The 17156-nt window shown below is 37.7% G+C and overlaps 1 protein-coding gene across 1 annotated transcript in view; it reads right to left on the bottom strand.

Moving 5' to 3' along the window:
• The window catches only part of WDR70 (WD repeat domain 70), a gene marked incomplete at its 5' end in the record, with an annotated part of 78241 nt that overhangs the window by 8668 nt on the left and 52417 nt on the right, over positions 1-17156 (bottom strand). The window contains 3 exons of the mRNA XM_009873424.1: positions 333-449; positions 3222-3301; positions 4792-4892. Of these exons, the coding sequence (XP_009871726.1) occupies positions 333-449; positions 3222-3301; positions 4792-4892 (298 nt within the window). The remainder of the gene's footprint in view (positions 1-332; positions 450-3221; positions 3302-4791; positions 4893-17156) is intronic.

Genomic DNA, 17156 nt, shown 5'->3' with positions numbered 1-17156 from the left:
TAGAAAAAAATATTTAAGAAACAGAGAAATGTTGTACTGTTTCTGTAACAGTGATCTGATGCAAAAGTTATTTCATACCATAGTAAGAGTGTAATTTAGAGCTCCCTTCACATAAGTCTTTTACTGATTACATAATTTGAAGTAAGTCATTGTGATTATTAATTTATTCCAGGCAAGTACTCCAAACAAAAATCAACATCTTACAGTGCTAGACACAGCCAATATATATATATAGCAGAGTGGCCACCCAAAAGTTTGAATGAAAATCCAGATGAGTGTAGAACCCAGGCATGACAGTCCCTCTGGCAGACAATATTCTGAAATTATTATACCTGGTCCTGCTACGGGAGGTTCAGGTTTGTGAGACTTCATGGGGTCCAACCTATCCTTTTCCAGCTGCTTTCGAGTGCTTCGTTGTCGTGGTTCACGGAACATAGGAAGTGCATGGGCTGAAGGGTCACAGTTTGGAGAAAAGAGAAATGTTAGAAATTTAATTTTCTTTTTATGGTTTTAATTATAAAGACAAAGATGAGGATTATTTCTTGCAACGGAAAAGGTGGAGGAAGCAGCCTCCAAGTTTTCTATATCCAAGCAAAGGTTTAGTGAGATATATTTCAGAGAGCTGCTTTCTACTGAAATTCTCAAAGATGAAAGCAGTCAGATTTTCAGGGTTCCTCCAGGCAGGAGCCTTTAATCTAAAATACTGTTTGCACAGTTTAGGCATATCTAATCTACTCCTCTGTCATCCTGTTCTCAACATCAGTCTTGTGACCAATCAGTTGCTCTTTTTTGAACTTTCCATGTTTCTACAGCTTTCTAGTACTCTAAGAGCACGACAAAATCCTAGATGCATTCTTGGATCTGAAACAGAGAGAGGCAGAATCCCCTCAATGATCCAAAATGTAATGTTTCCGCATAGTAAGTCACGATGATGTTCTTTCTTAAACTATGAGATTAATCAAGGTTGGGAAGATACCTGTAACTGAGACATCCTGGCTAAATCACTACAACTTAAAATTTTTGTTTTCCCATAAAGCTGCTACAATACCTTGAATCACAGTAAGGGTTTTGGTCTGCTCAGACAAGAGACACATTTGTCAGCAACACAGAACCACCATGGTAAGGGACATGGTTACCTTGAGGTGAGGATTAGCTCTCACATTGCTGATTGTTGCCATTTCCCAAAATATGGGAAACACTGTTGGGGCTGAAAGACCCAACAAAGACAAAACCCAGTCAAACAAATCTTAAATGTGGTGGCACTGGCTCTATGCTGAACAGAAAACAGAAAGCACCATCCAGGGACCTATTTGTTTTTTCAGCTTATTTCTGGAAGCCTCCTCAGTTTGTTAGGCTGAATGAAGTCACAGCCAGGTGGCACAGCATCAGACCTTTGAAAATAAATGTTTACATTTTATTTTTGCAGATTTCATGAAGTATGAGATGCCTCGACAATTTTCTGGCAAGCACTAAGCTTGACCAGCTTGCACAGAGCTAATGCGGAGATCCAAGCTTTTTGCCATTTGTGGAGTCAAGGTTGCCAAAGGGAAACCCAAACTACATATTCCTGTGTTTTAAAGTAACACCTAATCCCTCAAGATAACATTCTTGCATTTTAAATAGCCATTATAGGCAATCCTGAGATTAAAGTGTATAAAACAATAAAAGGGAGAAGAAAAAAAACAGAGAAAGAGAAGAAGGAAAAAGGGATCAGTTCACTTCACAAAAGGACTTCTGAGATCCTAATTTTTTTTCCAGTTCTATCTGTAGGCTTAGAAAACAGACATCTAACCTCTGAAAAATATGCAACAAACAAAAATTTGCACAGCCAATCCTCAGAACATTTTTCTGCATTGCTTTATATAGAAGTATCCTTTTTTAGTTTCAAAATGACGTGGAAAAAACAGCTAAAAAGCTACAACTCAGTGATAACATTCTGAAATTTTGCATAATTGGGACCTAAATCTTGGAATGGCTTTTATAAATGCCACTGAATATACCAATTTCATTGGATTTTAACTAGAAAGTTCTTTTAAAATCACAAAAGCTCTTTACAGTAGAAACACTAATGACAGTGCACACAAAGCGTTAGGTAACAGATCTTGACTGATATACTCAAACTTGTAGCAAGCATGTATTCAGAAGAGTACCCAAAGGAGATAAATATCTCTGATCTTTGCAGGTGCTACTTTACTGACTGCAACCCAAAAACTGGAGCTGGACATCAGCAGCAGTGAGGTAAGCAGGAGACGGCTGTGGCTGGAAAGCACCTGAGATGGAAACCCAGAACTAAAGTGCCTTGATATGGGCCTGGTTACCAAGCCTGACCAGATTTTCTCATTCTAAACCTTCTTTTTATTATGCTGCCAAACAACTATTTTTTTTACAGAAATGGTTTTAGCTATCTCTCAAGACCAACAGTACTGGAAAACAGAGCAAAATGAAACATCATGGAACTGGAAGAGGATAAAGAGAAGCAGGACATCACAGCCATGTGACTGTTCTCATCTCACACAAGGAACCACTACAATAGGCAATGCTAATGGGGACAGCAAAATTCTCTAAGTCAGTCCTCCATTCCCTTGAAAAACCTCTCCTTGGGAAATAGCAGATCAGTAAACATTTTATAGTAACTGTGGTAACTATTTCTTATGCATCAGTTAGCCTTAATATGAATATATGGTCTTATACAACTATAACCCTGAGGTTAGAAATATATTTAAGCTATGTAAAACCCCATATAACTCTGGGCAAATTCTAAATTTTGAAAAATCACTTGGAATTTGTTCAAGACCTATCTCTAATGTCTCTAGTTTGTCAATGGTACCGTCAACGTTCCCAAGTGGCAAAACACTTCCTAAACTTGCCTACAGTCACCAACTTAGTTATGCAAAAATAAGACTCAAAAGTTTTAGAGGTATTTTTTGTAAATTTTTTTTGTTAAGGCAGTTGTCCTTTCAGGCTTTCAGGTACATCAGAATGTAGAAACTGCATTATTAAAAACTGAACATAGAAAACATAATATATACTTTTCTGGTTGTGCAAGGCTACAAAAAAAAAGAAATGTATGAAGCACTAACATCTCACACCAATTACTAATGTTTAGTGAAAAACTACACCTTTTTTAGGGGGGAAAATGTAAAGTTAAAGGGTCTGCAAATAATTTGAAATCTCAGAGAGAGTTAAGGATGCTGTTATAAAGATATGTTTAAATTCCTTACGTGTTATAATATAATCCTGCGTAAGAGTCTCTGCTTGTCTCTCTTTTCGTTTTGTTTTGACCACACATAATTTTGCTCCCCTAGGAGGAAACACACAGCAGTTCAGTGGTCTGTTTATATCAAACAGAAACCATTTTTTATTCAAGACACTGACTCAACAACATTATATATTCATGAACGTGTGTATCTTTGCCTGTCCATGCACATGTGAAGGAGGCTAGAGAGATCAGTGTTTCTGTTATGGAGCAGTTTATACAATATGCTGAAATAAGGGTGTAATATTTATTTCACACTTCATTTGTCCACAGTACTTGTGGTATGCACGTTGAAAGGGCTGCTCTCTAAGCACAGGCAATGACTTGCTCCTACTACTCTTCTTAAGCGGCAGAGGTGGCAGTTATCTACTCAGAGGTGTCTGTAACAGTACAGCAGGAAAGACTGCGTAAGCCTAGCTGCAGCAAGACTGCAGAATTTTTCTGCTCATGGTAAGCACCAGGAAACAAATGGCGAAAAACAGAGCTAGGGCTCTCGTGGTCTGTGCCTAGGAGACACAGCCTGATCTCTGAAAAGGGGTCCAAATAATTAGGGCCAACTCCCTTGTTCTCCAAATTGACAAATACCAGAAAAATAAAACTTATCGATGATAATCTTGCAAAGCAGAGTATTCTTGTTTACCAAAACTGGATCTTCCCATCCAGGTATCCAGGTCACAGCAAGTATCCAGAAACTGTGAACTGTAACACTGTATGTTTTCAGATGCCAGTGAAACAAAGATGAGAGCGTACAAGGGAAAGAATCTCTTATTCTATCTTATATCACTCAATATAGATGTTTTCCCTCTGCTGACAGGAAGGAAGCATGCCCCAGTTCTCCAGCCAATCCAGATGGTAAATGCAAATTAATTGCAAAAGAAGGATTTGTAGGATAGTTAAGTCCTCTTCTTTTCTTTCCAAGACACCTTCTTATGAATCACTACCACCTTTCCATTAGATGTACAGGCAAAATCCACACGTGACAGGTGGGGGTGAGAGAGAAGACTAGCAGAAAGATGGAAATGTGCTTCCTTGGTTTGTCCCCTCTTAAATAAAGTTTTCCAGTATCACTTCACAGACAGTGAAGCTCAAGCTTATGCTTCTAAGCAAGATGTTTACTTTACAAAAAAAAGTAACTGAAAAACAGGACCATATACAACAAATATCCTTTCAGTAACACCACATAAGCAACATCCAAGAGATCAGATGAAAGGTCAGTTATTCTTACTTCAGATTTCATGCAATTACAAAATAAAAGTGTTTGTAAATTTAGATAGAGCAGCCAGCATACTATCCATGAAAAGCCCAGAGGAAAAATGTGACATTCTAAAGAAACAAACTGTCTCAGTTTTTCTTCTTTCTAATGTTACTAAATAAGTAAAACTGCCCCCCCCCCCCCCCCCCTTACAACCCCCCCCCCCCCCCCCAAGTTACTAATCCAGTTTTTCTCATCTCTTAGTATAATCATAGAACCACAGAAGCAGGCTAAATTTGAGAAAAAAAAGTAATGTTCTTCTTCATTAATCATGATTACGTACCTCTGGCTTTTGACAGGATCGTAGTACACTTTGGCCAAACCATTTCCTGTACCAACCATGATCTGGTTCAGCTTGGGATGCCAAAGGCAACGCACAACACTCTGAAATAAAGCAATATATTGATAGTCAGTTGGTCATTCATCTGTATCTTAGAATTAATATTCATATTGTCCAATAGTGAATGAGTACAACTCACACAGTAGCAGGAACAAGCTTAAACACGTCAGTGAAGATGTGACTGAATAGAAGTTCCTTTCCTGAGCAGAAAACAACGTAAGAGGAGTGACAACACATGGATGTAGGCAAAGAAGGAAGCACAGACTGATGGCAGCGTGATAATAAGTGGTTTCCACAGGCTCCAGGGTCTTCGTGGGCATTATGGAAATGAAAAATTAAAGGGCAATTTGAAGGAGAACAATAAAGTGCTTCAGATACAGCAGTGCAGGCCTTCATAATTTTTGCATTCTTATTTTTACTTCTCCATTCTTCCACCACGCTCTTTCTCTGTTTTCCTGTTCTTCTCACACAGTGCTGACCTTTCACTTGCTGACAGCAGAAATGGAAGAGTAGCTGATTTTCACTCTTTCTTTCATCCCCACAACATCCAGAAGAAATTGGCATTTGAAGCCAATGTCTCACAGTTCTGTCACCCTTGTGGTCAGTAGAGAAGCCCATTTTCAGACATTAATGCTATTGTTCTTTTATACACACAACGTGGTTCTCCATGTGACTTTGAATCTCCATGTGATACTGTGTTCAGTCTGATTCAGCATGAGAAGACTCAAGGGAACCAAAGAAGTGGGCAGTATCTGCCACGAAGGACAATATATCTTAAAACAAACACAAAATCTGTATGTGTATCTGACTAACCGGGGAAACAATTTATCTATTTTTGAGAGACAGTAATTCTTTAAAGGGTTACTATCCAAGATTGAATACAGGTGTTAACAGTGTCTGTTACCTATGTAATAAATGTGTCCAGAGCTATCAGAATGCATCACCCTTTCAGTATATCACTGAACAATGCTCATCTTTCTAGCTTATTTTTTCACCCATGCTTGCTATTCCTGCTTTATCAAAACCCAAGAATAGACTCAAAGTGAATATTGAATATTCAACCACTCTCATCCATGTTATTAAAGTATCTATATATACACTTTTTAAACAGTACATAATACAGTATAGGAAATTCACAAAATAGGAATCACTAATGTCTTAACAACAGAAATACAGCAAAGCTGAAATATAATTAGGCATGTAATACAGCCACAAGTTGTTCAATTTAAGTAAGAGATTCTTACATGCTGTTATGTAATGCTCGAAATATTATAGTAACTCTAAAACACAGAAAGCAAATAACAAATACTGGAAGGTCAAAGGTGGGTGGCGTCTTCTGTTATTAATATTTATTGCATGTGTTTAGCCAGCCTTTTTAAAGTTTGTATTTAATGTGGTTCTCTACTTTCTACTGTCAAGTAAATGTATTTTATAACATGGTACTGGATACCAGCCAACAAAAACACAGCCTGAGACAGTGTGGCTCAGCACTGATGGGGATTGCTAAACTTCTAACTTCTCAAACATGCACAGCACACTTAAAACCACCATGGCACATGCTCCAGAGCAGGCGAAAGAAACTGCCATTAAATGCAGCCCTATAAATCTTCTGAATCTGTAAAACGTCCCCAGAATGTAATTTGTTAAAAATTACAAATACATGCTCTGAACATGCCAGTGGTTTTATTAATCCACTGGCATATAAAACTACTTTATAAGAAATAATAAAAACTACTTATGCAGATTTTCAGATTACTGTAGAAATGAGCAATTTCTAAAGGACCAAAATACTGAATTCCTGAATTAAATCCTTATAGCTTTTCCCAATCATATAATCCTAAAGAAAATTCTAAACTACTATACAACAAAGGGATCATTGTAGTCTAGGTCTGTAACCCTGGGAGTGGGGTGGAAAAGGGGAATCTTTATCATACAAAAATAGTAAGTTCTTAAAGAGCATTTAGCCTTTGATGCCTCTAACTTCCCTACTGTTTATGCTTAGAATAAGTCAGGTGGACACCTCTATTACTGGAAATGCTAAACATCAAATTTCAGCTCAAAGAAGGTCCTACATTCCAGCTCTCCAGGCAAGTAAGTGCGTTAAAAGCAAGAAAAGAAGTGTTTTCATGGCTTTGCTTACCTATGCACAGAAGTAGACACTCACAGAACCATAGAACGGCCTAGGCTGGAAGGGACCTTAGAGATCATTTTAACCCAACCTCCCTGTCGCAAGGGATGCCACCTCTAGACTAGATCAGGCAACACATGGGGACCGAACTACTGATACTGAATTTTATGCAATTACAGAATAGCTGCAGCTGGAAGAGAGCTCCTGAGATCATTCACTTAAACCCCTCTGCTCTGAGTATGGTCAGCTACTACAGGTAGCTCAGGACACTGTCCAGTTTGGTTCTGAATATTTCCAACTTACAATATTTCCACTTACTTTTAACATGCTCTCTCTTGCAGCAGGAGCTGAGAACTGGACCCAGCACTACAGATGCGCCTCACCAGAACTGTGTGGAGGGCAAGAATGGCCTCCCTTGACCTGTTAGCAATGTTCTTCTGCCTGATGCAAATGCCCACTGTCAGAGAGGGTCCAGGAGGGCCACAAAAATAATCAAAGGGCTGGAGCACCTCTTCCACAAAGACAGGCTGAGAGAGTTGGGGTTGTTCAGCCTAGAGTGGAGAAGTGGATCAGGTTGCCCAGAGAGGTGGTGGAGGAGGCTCCATCCCTGGAGGCATTCAAGGTCAGGCTGGATGGGGCTGTGAGGAACCTGATCTAGTTAAAGATGTCCCTGCTCACTGGAGAGGAGTTGGACTAGATGACCTTTAAATGTCCCTTCCAGTCCAATGCATTCTATGATTCTTGTTGCCACTTTCTGTTTCTCTGAGATGGAGATTTGGCATTCCACAATCACTTTTTAAGAATAACTTGATTTATTTAAAGGTTGTACCCTGCAATAGAACCCAACACAAACGAGATGGTACTTTAGATTTAATTGTCCCTGAGGCAGGAGCTTAGGCTGGAAGCAATAACCACAGCAAGCTCTCAGTCCACGTATCAAGGTGGTTTCATGCTTGGTAAGAGACGTAAGAGACCAGGGAATTAAAATGCCTACCATTGCTGTATTGAAGCCTAGCACAAGCGACTAGATTAACCATATGAACACCAGTACAACAACCAAAACCTTCAAATTCAAACACTGAACACAGAAAGACTAAAGCTGTTTCTTTTGACATTTAAAGCTGAAACAAGACAAATCCATGTAAATTCTGAAATTAAAAGAAAAAAATCTGGGTCATATAGCAATTTTGCAAATGGAAAATAATGCCTTATTATAACAAATAACAACAATGAAATACAGACTGTATCACTACATAAACATTTTCAACATTTAATAAAAAGATTTCTGTAGTGGATGGATATTTTGGACAGTATATCTTTGCAGTATGGAGTCCTGGAACCTTGTCATAAAAATCCTGAAAATACTTTTATCCATGGAACTGATGCGGTCAGCTTCGTGACCGTAAGAGCTGAGAATACTGCACTTAGAAATGACAATTACAAGTAATGATTCAAAAGCTGTTTGGTACCTTTTCTGTTGCAAAAGCCCTGAGTTCTTTCAAATTAAATCAACGTGAAAAGCCCTTGGCAGTGCCTACCGCATATACAAACACAGTCGCCTGCATTAGGAAATACTGGGAGGAGATTGTGAAAATATTTTTGTGAAGTCAGGCAGGGAAATATTAAAAATGTTAGCAGAGAGAGAAACACTCCAAATTTATCTTCATTGTCACTGTGAAAGATTTTGAAGTAGATTCAGGGGGTTTTATTGATAGTAGGGCTTTGTAACTATTTTCAGGTAACAGATTGTCTTGCAATAAGGACTTAAACTGAAAGTTAATTAAAAAATATCTACGCAATTTTAAAGACATCTTTTTTCAGCAATCTAGATGAAAAGTTTTATCTTCTTAAGCAACTGCCTAATGAAATAAGAAAATATTACTGATTGTTCTTGAAACTAGCCATACCTTTTTTTCTAAAGGTACTACACCATTGTTTTAAATAGAAAACATTAACTACCTGAAAAATATGTAATTTTTACTTTGTTTTTAAACTAAATACTATGCTTACTTTGGACTCTCAGTTCTTTTAATTGCACTCTGTTTTTAGAACATTTTACCTGTAACTTAAAAATTTTATTAATATGCATTAATCTTAAAGCATGAAACTAAAGAAATACGCAGAAAGCTGGAAGGCAAAGGTAATGATATCACTGTTCTCTTTTGTGCTGTTCCATTTGCATTTCTTCTGAGAAATGTGCAGAGTCCCAGATCATGTACAATTCTGGGGTGGCTCATAAGCAGTCTCACCCTAACATTCTGTGCTCCCCTATGTTTTTCCCACTGTATCATATAAGCAGAGCTGTTGCTGCCAGTAAACAGTAAACTACACCAAATAATTTTTCAGCTGGTTCTAACTCCACTAGGTTGGTTCTAGCCCACTAGGTAAACTACACACACAGCTGTGCTGGTACTATGCATGGAACAGTGCTTTGAAGAGATTTAATGGCAGTGCCTCTAAACGAGAAACTAAAGCCTGAAACGTAATTTTCTGTAACACAGAACGGGACATTTATTCTGGTCTAGAAATATACCTCTGTGTTTAACAGGCAAAGTGAAGAATAAGCAGATTTCTCAGCAAGCAAAAGCTAATTACCTCAACTGAAACTGTCCAGAGCACTTGGGTAACACCCTAGCAGGAGTAAACAACGCAGAGAGGGCATTTTACAAGGTCAGCAAGAAAAGATTAAAATGATTTGTGGCACAGGAATGGAAAATTTACCCCTAAGATGAAACCATGAAGCTGGTAGGGTCATAAAACTACTGATGTCAAGGATTGAAAGAATTCTCCTGGATTTTTGCTTAAAAAATGGTTCAAGACTGTAGCAGCAAAAGCAAAATTAATTCCTCTGGCCCACACTTCAGGTAAAAACATTCAGTTTTACAGCATGGATAGAGAAGATCCAGGATGGACAGAACAGTCTCAAGGGGGTCAGTACAGGTTAGAGACAAGAAGGCAAGGAAAGGTTAATATATCCAAGCACAGTAACTATGAAGGGTTAGAGATGTTCCACATTGAGAACTCTCAGAGACTATGGCGCTCCTGAGAGGATTTGGAGAGGATGCACTACAGAAAACATAGATAAAGCACATTAAGAAAAAAAAACTTGAGCAAATACATTGGGCATTCCTATTTTCTACATATTGCAGAGTATATATACCTTTCAAGTAAATATTAACTCTTAGGCCTAAAACATTTTTCTGCCACGTTCCAGGGCCTGCGTAGTCAATCTCATTTAATAGTTTTTGAATCTATCAGAATGTAAGGTTGCCTGTTATGTAACAAAATAAGGAAAGCACATATAAAGAATGACTCTTGAAAGTAGTATTCAACTCTATCACTCTGCTTGTGAGAACACTAATTAAGATTTTCCTCCATCACTAACATTTCAGATGTCTGTGAGCTGAAGCTGTACATAAGCATTGATTTCTTATTTGTTGCATTTCCGTTGAAATTTTGACTGATATCCAACAAAATGTAGCTATACCATGTTATACCGTGACAACAGTCAATCTATTGTCGTTAGCAAGATTTTATTAAACAGACACATATGTGTGTATGCACATACTTATCTAATGGAATATGGAGGCCATAATTTGCTGCAAGACTAGCATGATATCAAGTTTCACCATTTTCCAAAAAATTCCAAGGGCTTTCATATTTTTTACATAAATAGGAATCACTATACACTTCTGCAGGACTTAGGTCGATGGGGATATATTCTTTCCTCACTACTGCAAAATCAGAAGTAAATTAGAGGTGCCATGCTTTACAATGATGTTTTAATTTCTTTTCCCTCCTTCAGGAGGTCTTACTGCTTCTCAATCAGGCATTGTTTTCTTTGGAATTAACCCCTTCTACCTAAAGACAGTTAAGTTTTAAGGTTAAATACCATGCATTTGTCTTTTCATGGAAGTGTATTTTCAGATAATGTATGATAGTGTATCTGCTTTTTCAAGTTCTCAAGTAAAGCTCCTTCTGCCATGCAGGGATGGGGAAAGAAAAACATGCTTCCATGCCAGCTATGCAACGTTGGAATAAATCTTCTAATTTCTCTTCCTCTTCACTTCAGGTACAGCTTTTCACTGTTCTCTGATAGTTCCTGCCTCAGCCTGCCTAAACATTTGCTCCCAATTCCAGAACTGATTATTCAGTTACCTGCAGCTATCAGACTTGTAGGTTAAGTTCACTAAAGTAGAGTCTATATCCATGGCTATTAGCCAAAACTGTTTAAACACACATATAAACAAACCTGGTAAGTGGAGAAGATGCATCTATCTACCTTCATATCTGCAGGAAATTACCCTGAGAGGGTAGAAATATCTACTGAATAACAGTGACATAGGTGTGCAGCCACTACTCCATGTGCAAACTGGAAAAAGCAAAAGTGAGTTTCCTTGCAAATTACCACTAGGAAAAAAAACCAACACAAACCAACCACCAAACAAACCAAAAGCCACCTTGATAATTTCAGGTAAATACCAAAAATCTAAAGGGAATGTGCTAATCCTAGGCTTTCGCACACCTCTAACTTGAAGTAAAAATTCATAGTGTTTTGTTTCCTTCAGGTGATGTTACTACCGATCGAAAAAACAGGTACGTTAAAACACAAAGTTCTGTAATCCTAAAGTGAGGTTGCTGATGTTCTGACAGTTATGACTGGAAATCAGGTGCAAGTAAGAAAGAGGACTTGACACTCAGTGAGCACAATCCTCTCCTAGGGTGGCAGGTCTTTCTCCTGTAAAGTGCCCACAGTCATAAATCCTGCAAAAGGAGCCCATTGTCTCCTACTTTGCTACTGGTAAGGCTGAAGTATGAGAGATGAAATATTCCAGTCCTTTAGCAGGAGAGAATAAACACCAGTGGAGGGAAATGAAGATCTTAGGTGGGACTTACCAAAGTTAAGATGTTTACACTTCTAATCTTTAAATGCCTACAAACGATCACCTCCCTCTATAGTTAAAGGAGAGAAATAAGCATTTTACAGTGGCCTTTGTCTAACATATTTTAGATATCTATTTTAGGATAAGATAAAATCACAGTCTGTATGTGTTTATTTTGCTCTGTTGATTAGAAAAGGAGCCTAGGGTGACTGGATCAGCTCTAGACATCTATATTTGGTCAGGTGAATCCCTGCAGCCTACAGTGGCCAAAATAACTATGTAAGAAAAATAAAAAAACTAATGAGGCTCTATATTACAGCATGTTGTGCTACTTATACAAAACTCTCTAGTTCAAAGATAAAGGATCCTGGAAGCCAAACTAAATACTCCTAGTGCAGAAAGAACACAGCAGATAAAAACTCCTAAAACTGTCTTAGCTTGAAAGATCAGGTCTAGCTCTACAGATACTTAAGAACTGAATGGGGATAAAACAGAAACAAATATAGCCTATGCCCAGCGTTACTGCTTACCCTTTTCCTAACCTACAATGTAATAAATAACTCCATAATATAACAGACAAATAATCTGTTCTGAAGTTATACAATAAAAAAGTGACAGCAAAAGCTGCTCCTCTAAGAAAATATTTTCAGTTACGAAAAGAAAAACTTAAACAAACCCTCTCCCTCTCCTATGTGCAAGCTTTGCTTCAGTGGCCATGACGGTATGTGATGGGCTCTGTTTGAACAGTGCTGCTTCAATTTGCTGCACTTGGCTGTCCAGACAGCCAGATAAGCGGTGTGTCAGCAGGGAAGACAGTCAGTGTGCAAAAGGACATTCTGACCACGGTTGCGGACTCTGAAAGGACAGGTTACCACAGCAGTAGTACGGAATATTTACCTTAAGTGTAATTTTTACAAAACAACATTGCTGAAAAAAAAAAAGCAAAACCCAACACAGCCTGTCAAAAGCACTCCAAGTATGCATGCAGCTTGTTTACTTAGTACATCTGTTCTGTCTCTTCTTCTGTAAAGCCCTACATACTCATGGTGAAGCACTGCTTGTGTAGTGAAATACCTCTTAAACACATAGGAGCTTAAAATTTAACTTAGAAGTACTATATAGTAAACTTAAGTGTTTATTAGTAATTTTTTTAAGAAACAGTAATTACCTTTCAAATTAACATCACTTGTTACCTAAGTCTAAGATATATCAGATTATATTTGAAAGGGATAAACAATTTCATGCTTGTGCTGGAGGAGTGGGGGATCAAATCTCAATACGCCTTCCAGCTTAATCTTTTATAGTTGGACATTAAGTCCATTTGACTTCAGTGGCATCTTCCCAGAAGACAAAGGAAATGTACAATGTTATTTTAGAAAAAAACCTGTACTTACGTCAAAGGATTTCTATGTCTTTAAATAAAACATTAAAATATTTTCATGCTAACAGCTAAAGATAGCTTCCCACTACCACAAAATCTTTCAGTGATTGTTCCCCATCACTATCTGGCTACTGTTGCTTTTAAACAGCTTCTGTGATTAGGAAAAATATTAAAGCACTGGCTTTCACACTTTCCCGTTTTATAATAAAGGAATCATTTAGAAACTCCAGGTACTTGGGCTGCTGTAGAAGGGAAACAAATCTAGTCTTCATACAGTCTTCATGGAGAGAGCACTGGAACAGGCTGCCCAGAGAGGCTGTGGAGTCTCCTTCTCATTCAAAACCCACCTGGACACGTTCCTGAGTGATCCACTCTGGCAGGGGCAGTGGACTAAATGATCTTTCGAGGTCCCTTTCAATGCCTAACATTCTGTGATTCTCTGACATATTTCAAGTGATCTACAGTTACAGTGGATGAAAGCTTCTCTGCAACTGCTTATGAAATAAAAGAATGCACACAGTAAGGGTTAAAGGAGAGAAAAATGCCTCAGAAGATAATAAAATCTCATGACGCTGGGCTGCAGGAAAGATCTGTAAGTATCCCTGCCTCTCTTCGAGATCTCAAAGTTTCAAAAGAGAGCCCTTATCTCCTCCCTCTCACACCTTCATAATGTATAAAGTCCAGAAACAGGCCTGAAAGTTTTAAACAAGTGTTTCAGTACATTTTTTCCCAAATGTATATCTGCACATTGCTCTCCAGAGGTATAAAGAGATATTTTCTCTCCAATTCTGTAGAACTGGAATTAAATACAACAAAAATATCCAAAAAACCTAAACAAAGAAAAAACCAATCAGAATCTCAATATTCTACTTCTACATAATAATGAAGGATTGTAAATAAGAATTGTTGACATAAGGAATGGAAAGTAAAATCAACCAATATAGGGAAATAAATATAGGATCATAAATAAGAATTGTTGACATACAGAATGGAAAGTAAAATCAACCAATAATAGGGAAAAGCTGTTATATAGACAGATCCTTTCTTAACATCAGCCACATTTACTGTCTCCTCCAAGAACAACAGAAGTTCTGCCTTAAGAATCATAGAAAGATATGCTGCTTAGAGAAAACATTAAATCCCACCACACACTCTCTAATCTCTTTTCGCTGGTGTCTTAGAGTGCAGTGGTGATCCAAAAGCCAACAACTTGGCTGGCCATGCTGCTGTATCTGGCAAAGGCAGGTCTGCCTTCTGGCTGCACCCACCGACCAGAGGAGGGGAAAAAATATAGACTGAGTAACCCTTACAAAACTCCTGTATTTTTAATTAAAAAAACCCCCATCACCACAAAAAAAAAACCCCTCCACCCCAAACTATGCCATTTCCAAATGCCTGTAAAGCTGAACAACAAATGCTACTAGTTCGACTCCACCTTGTTTCTTCTTCTGAGCCAAAAGCTCGTATGTTGATATTATGCATGCTCTGATCCAAAAAAAGAAAAAGGCTGCTCACATAATAAAAATATACTAATATTATATTTAAAACCTACTTTAATCTCCAATTGCAAAAATCTTCAGGTCTGAGATTCCCTTGGAATCAAGGAAAGGAGCCAACTACAATAAATCAGGTGGGAGGTTAGGGAATATCTACAACTCAGCGACCTGCTATCATTATACTTAAAATACTCCTGAGAATACAGTAGTAGAGGAAACAGCACTATGTTGTTCCCTTGTGAAATATGACTTAGAAAATGTATGGAAATACTCAATAGAAAAGGGACCACAAATTAATAAAATTTACAATTTTCTACGCAGAAACCAGAAATATCCTAAAAACATATTCAGAGGCCAATAGTTTAAAGCAGGATCTCGATACAAAATACTTGAGTAGCAATGCTGTATCATTTCCAATGTACAGCTACAAAATATGTTCTTAGAAGTGAATTGACACAGTGAGTAGACAACACTTTCCTTTTTTGCTTAATAGAAAAAGCAACTTAATCAGTGGCAAACTGTTTTCTTTGTAATTGCAAAGTAGGGCACTTTCAGGCACCTGTTCTGTTTAAGTTAGAGCCACACTTTCATCACACCATATCACAAAATCAAGGCAGACAACCTTCACGTACACCTCCTTACTCCCCATTACATTAAGGAAACCTGCACAGCTTATGTCTCTCGCATACCTCAAACCTCTAGTGACAGCTTCCCTAAAACAAAGTACATGCTGCTGCAGGATAAACAAAGGGAAGGACCAGATTGTTGTTACATATATGAGAGCAGAAAATGAAAATTGACAAGCTACCTCACTAACAAAGAAAACACGTCCCCATGATTCACCTTTTAAATTAGATATCTTTTTTTTTTTTTTTAGTTTAATCACAAAAGAAATTTACTGGACCTTTCAAATAAAATAAATGGCTTAATAAAAACAAACCCAGAAGTAGCACGATGATCTCTTCCAGAAGTTAAAAGAATTTATTTTTCTTAAATTCAAAAGCTTTAAATCTTAGTGATATGTGCCACAGCGGAAAAGCCCTTTACTATATTACTGCACCTTATAAACAGTAAATGGTATTGTTTGAGGTCAAGGAAAGAAATACTGCAATCCTACATCAACTGTGCATAAAGGATGCTGAAAGTTTCATATTCCTTACTCCCTTCTTTCCTTTTCACTCTTTAATCTAACAAGAAGCTTTATTTATAGCTTGTCTCAGAAGACCTTCCTGAAACATCCCTTAGAGGTATTTTCTCAAGTATTTAATAATTTAAATTTAAATACTGAATCCTTCCAACATACAGAGGTTTCCCAAAACAATCATAAATCTGTGTTTTTTGATTGTTGCTTACCTAAAAAATCCCTGTGGGGTATTAAAAAAAAATCATACATCTCATTTCATAATGCACATGGCCTCATCATATTGACTTCTTTTTGAATTCAATTATTACTTACATTTTCATTTAAAAATAGCAATTTCTCTAATTGTACTTTTTTTTTTTTCCCCCCTTTTCCAGTGCCCACTCTTGCCTGGCAGTAACGGGTGTACTATTTCTTTCCATATGGGGAAAATGACTGCTCTACTGCTGCCAAAAATCAATCTTGTCTGTAATAAGGATAACTACTGGGTGATCTGTCTGAACTAGCCAAATGATTGATAGACATATGAGAGTGATTCAAGTGGATATCCAGAGCTATTTTAAATTACATTGACACTGGGGGAAATGTTGTGCACCCAACTCTGTTTCCCATACACTAGGTATTTATAACTGGTTCCCATGAAGATCTCATATTTGCATAACCAAACCAAGAACTAGGAATAAACCCTGCCTGACTTCCATCTGACCAGGAAACGTCTCTTCCATTCCAGAACGAGAGTGCAGTTATACACATCCCAAAAGATAAGACCTCATCCCAAAGCAGCTACAAGTCTTCCTTTCTCTCATACTACCTGAGGAAAGTGGAATGGCCCTGAAGCTTCTGTCCAAACACTTTGTACCCCTCTTCTGGCACTTATATTTCCTGACATCTGCTAGTATCCTCACCCATCTAAATGGAATGAAGAAACATTCTCCATGCAATTATAAATCTTCTACATAAAATAAGCCTCAAGTCCTCAAATTGAGAAAGTTTAATGTAAATATTTTCTTGTGGATATTTGAGGTAAGAGCAAAAGAACTGTTTACAGACAGTAGTTTCAAGACAGAAGAAATGGGGACAGAAAAACTATGAAAAAGCTGCATGTGCGTAACAGGATTTTTTGAAGTTCAGTTCTTGCTAAAAAGAGAGAAATTCTGTATAGTTTAGCACAAGTAACTATGGCCTTCACAATTTCCAATCAGACCTGTATATTCTGGGTCAGAGTAATGCTGAAGCACTACACACAGAGCATCACTTTCTTTATGAGACTGGGGGAGGC

Source organism: Apaloderma vittatum, unplaced genomic scaffold, assembly GCF_000703405.1.
Source record: "Apaloderma vittatum isolate BGI_N311 unplaced genomic scaffold, ASM70340v1 scaffold11967, whole genome shotgun sequence".
Taxonomy (NCBI): Eukaryota; Metazoa; Chordata; class Aves; order Trogoniformes; family Trogonidae; genus Apaloderma; species Apaloderma vittatum.
Note: the sequence above shows the minus strand (reverse complement) of the source record. Positions and strands in the feature narration are given on the sequence as shown.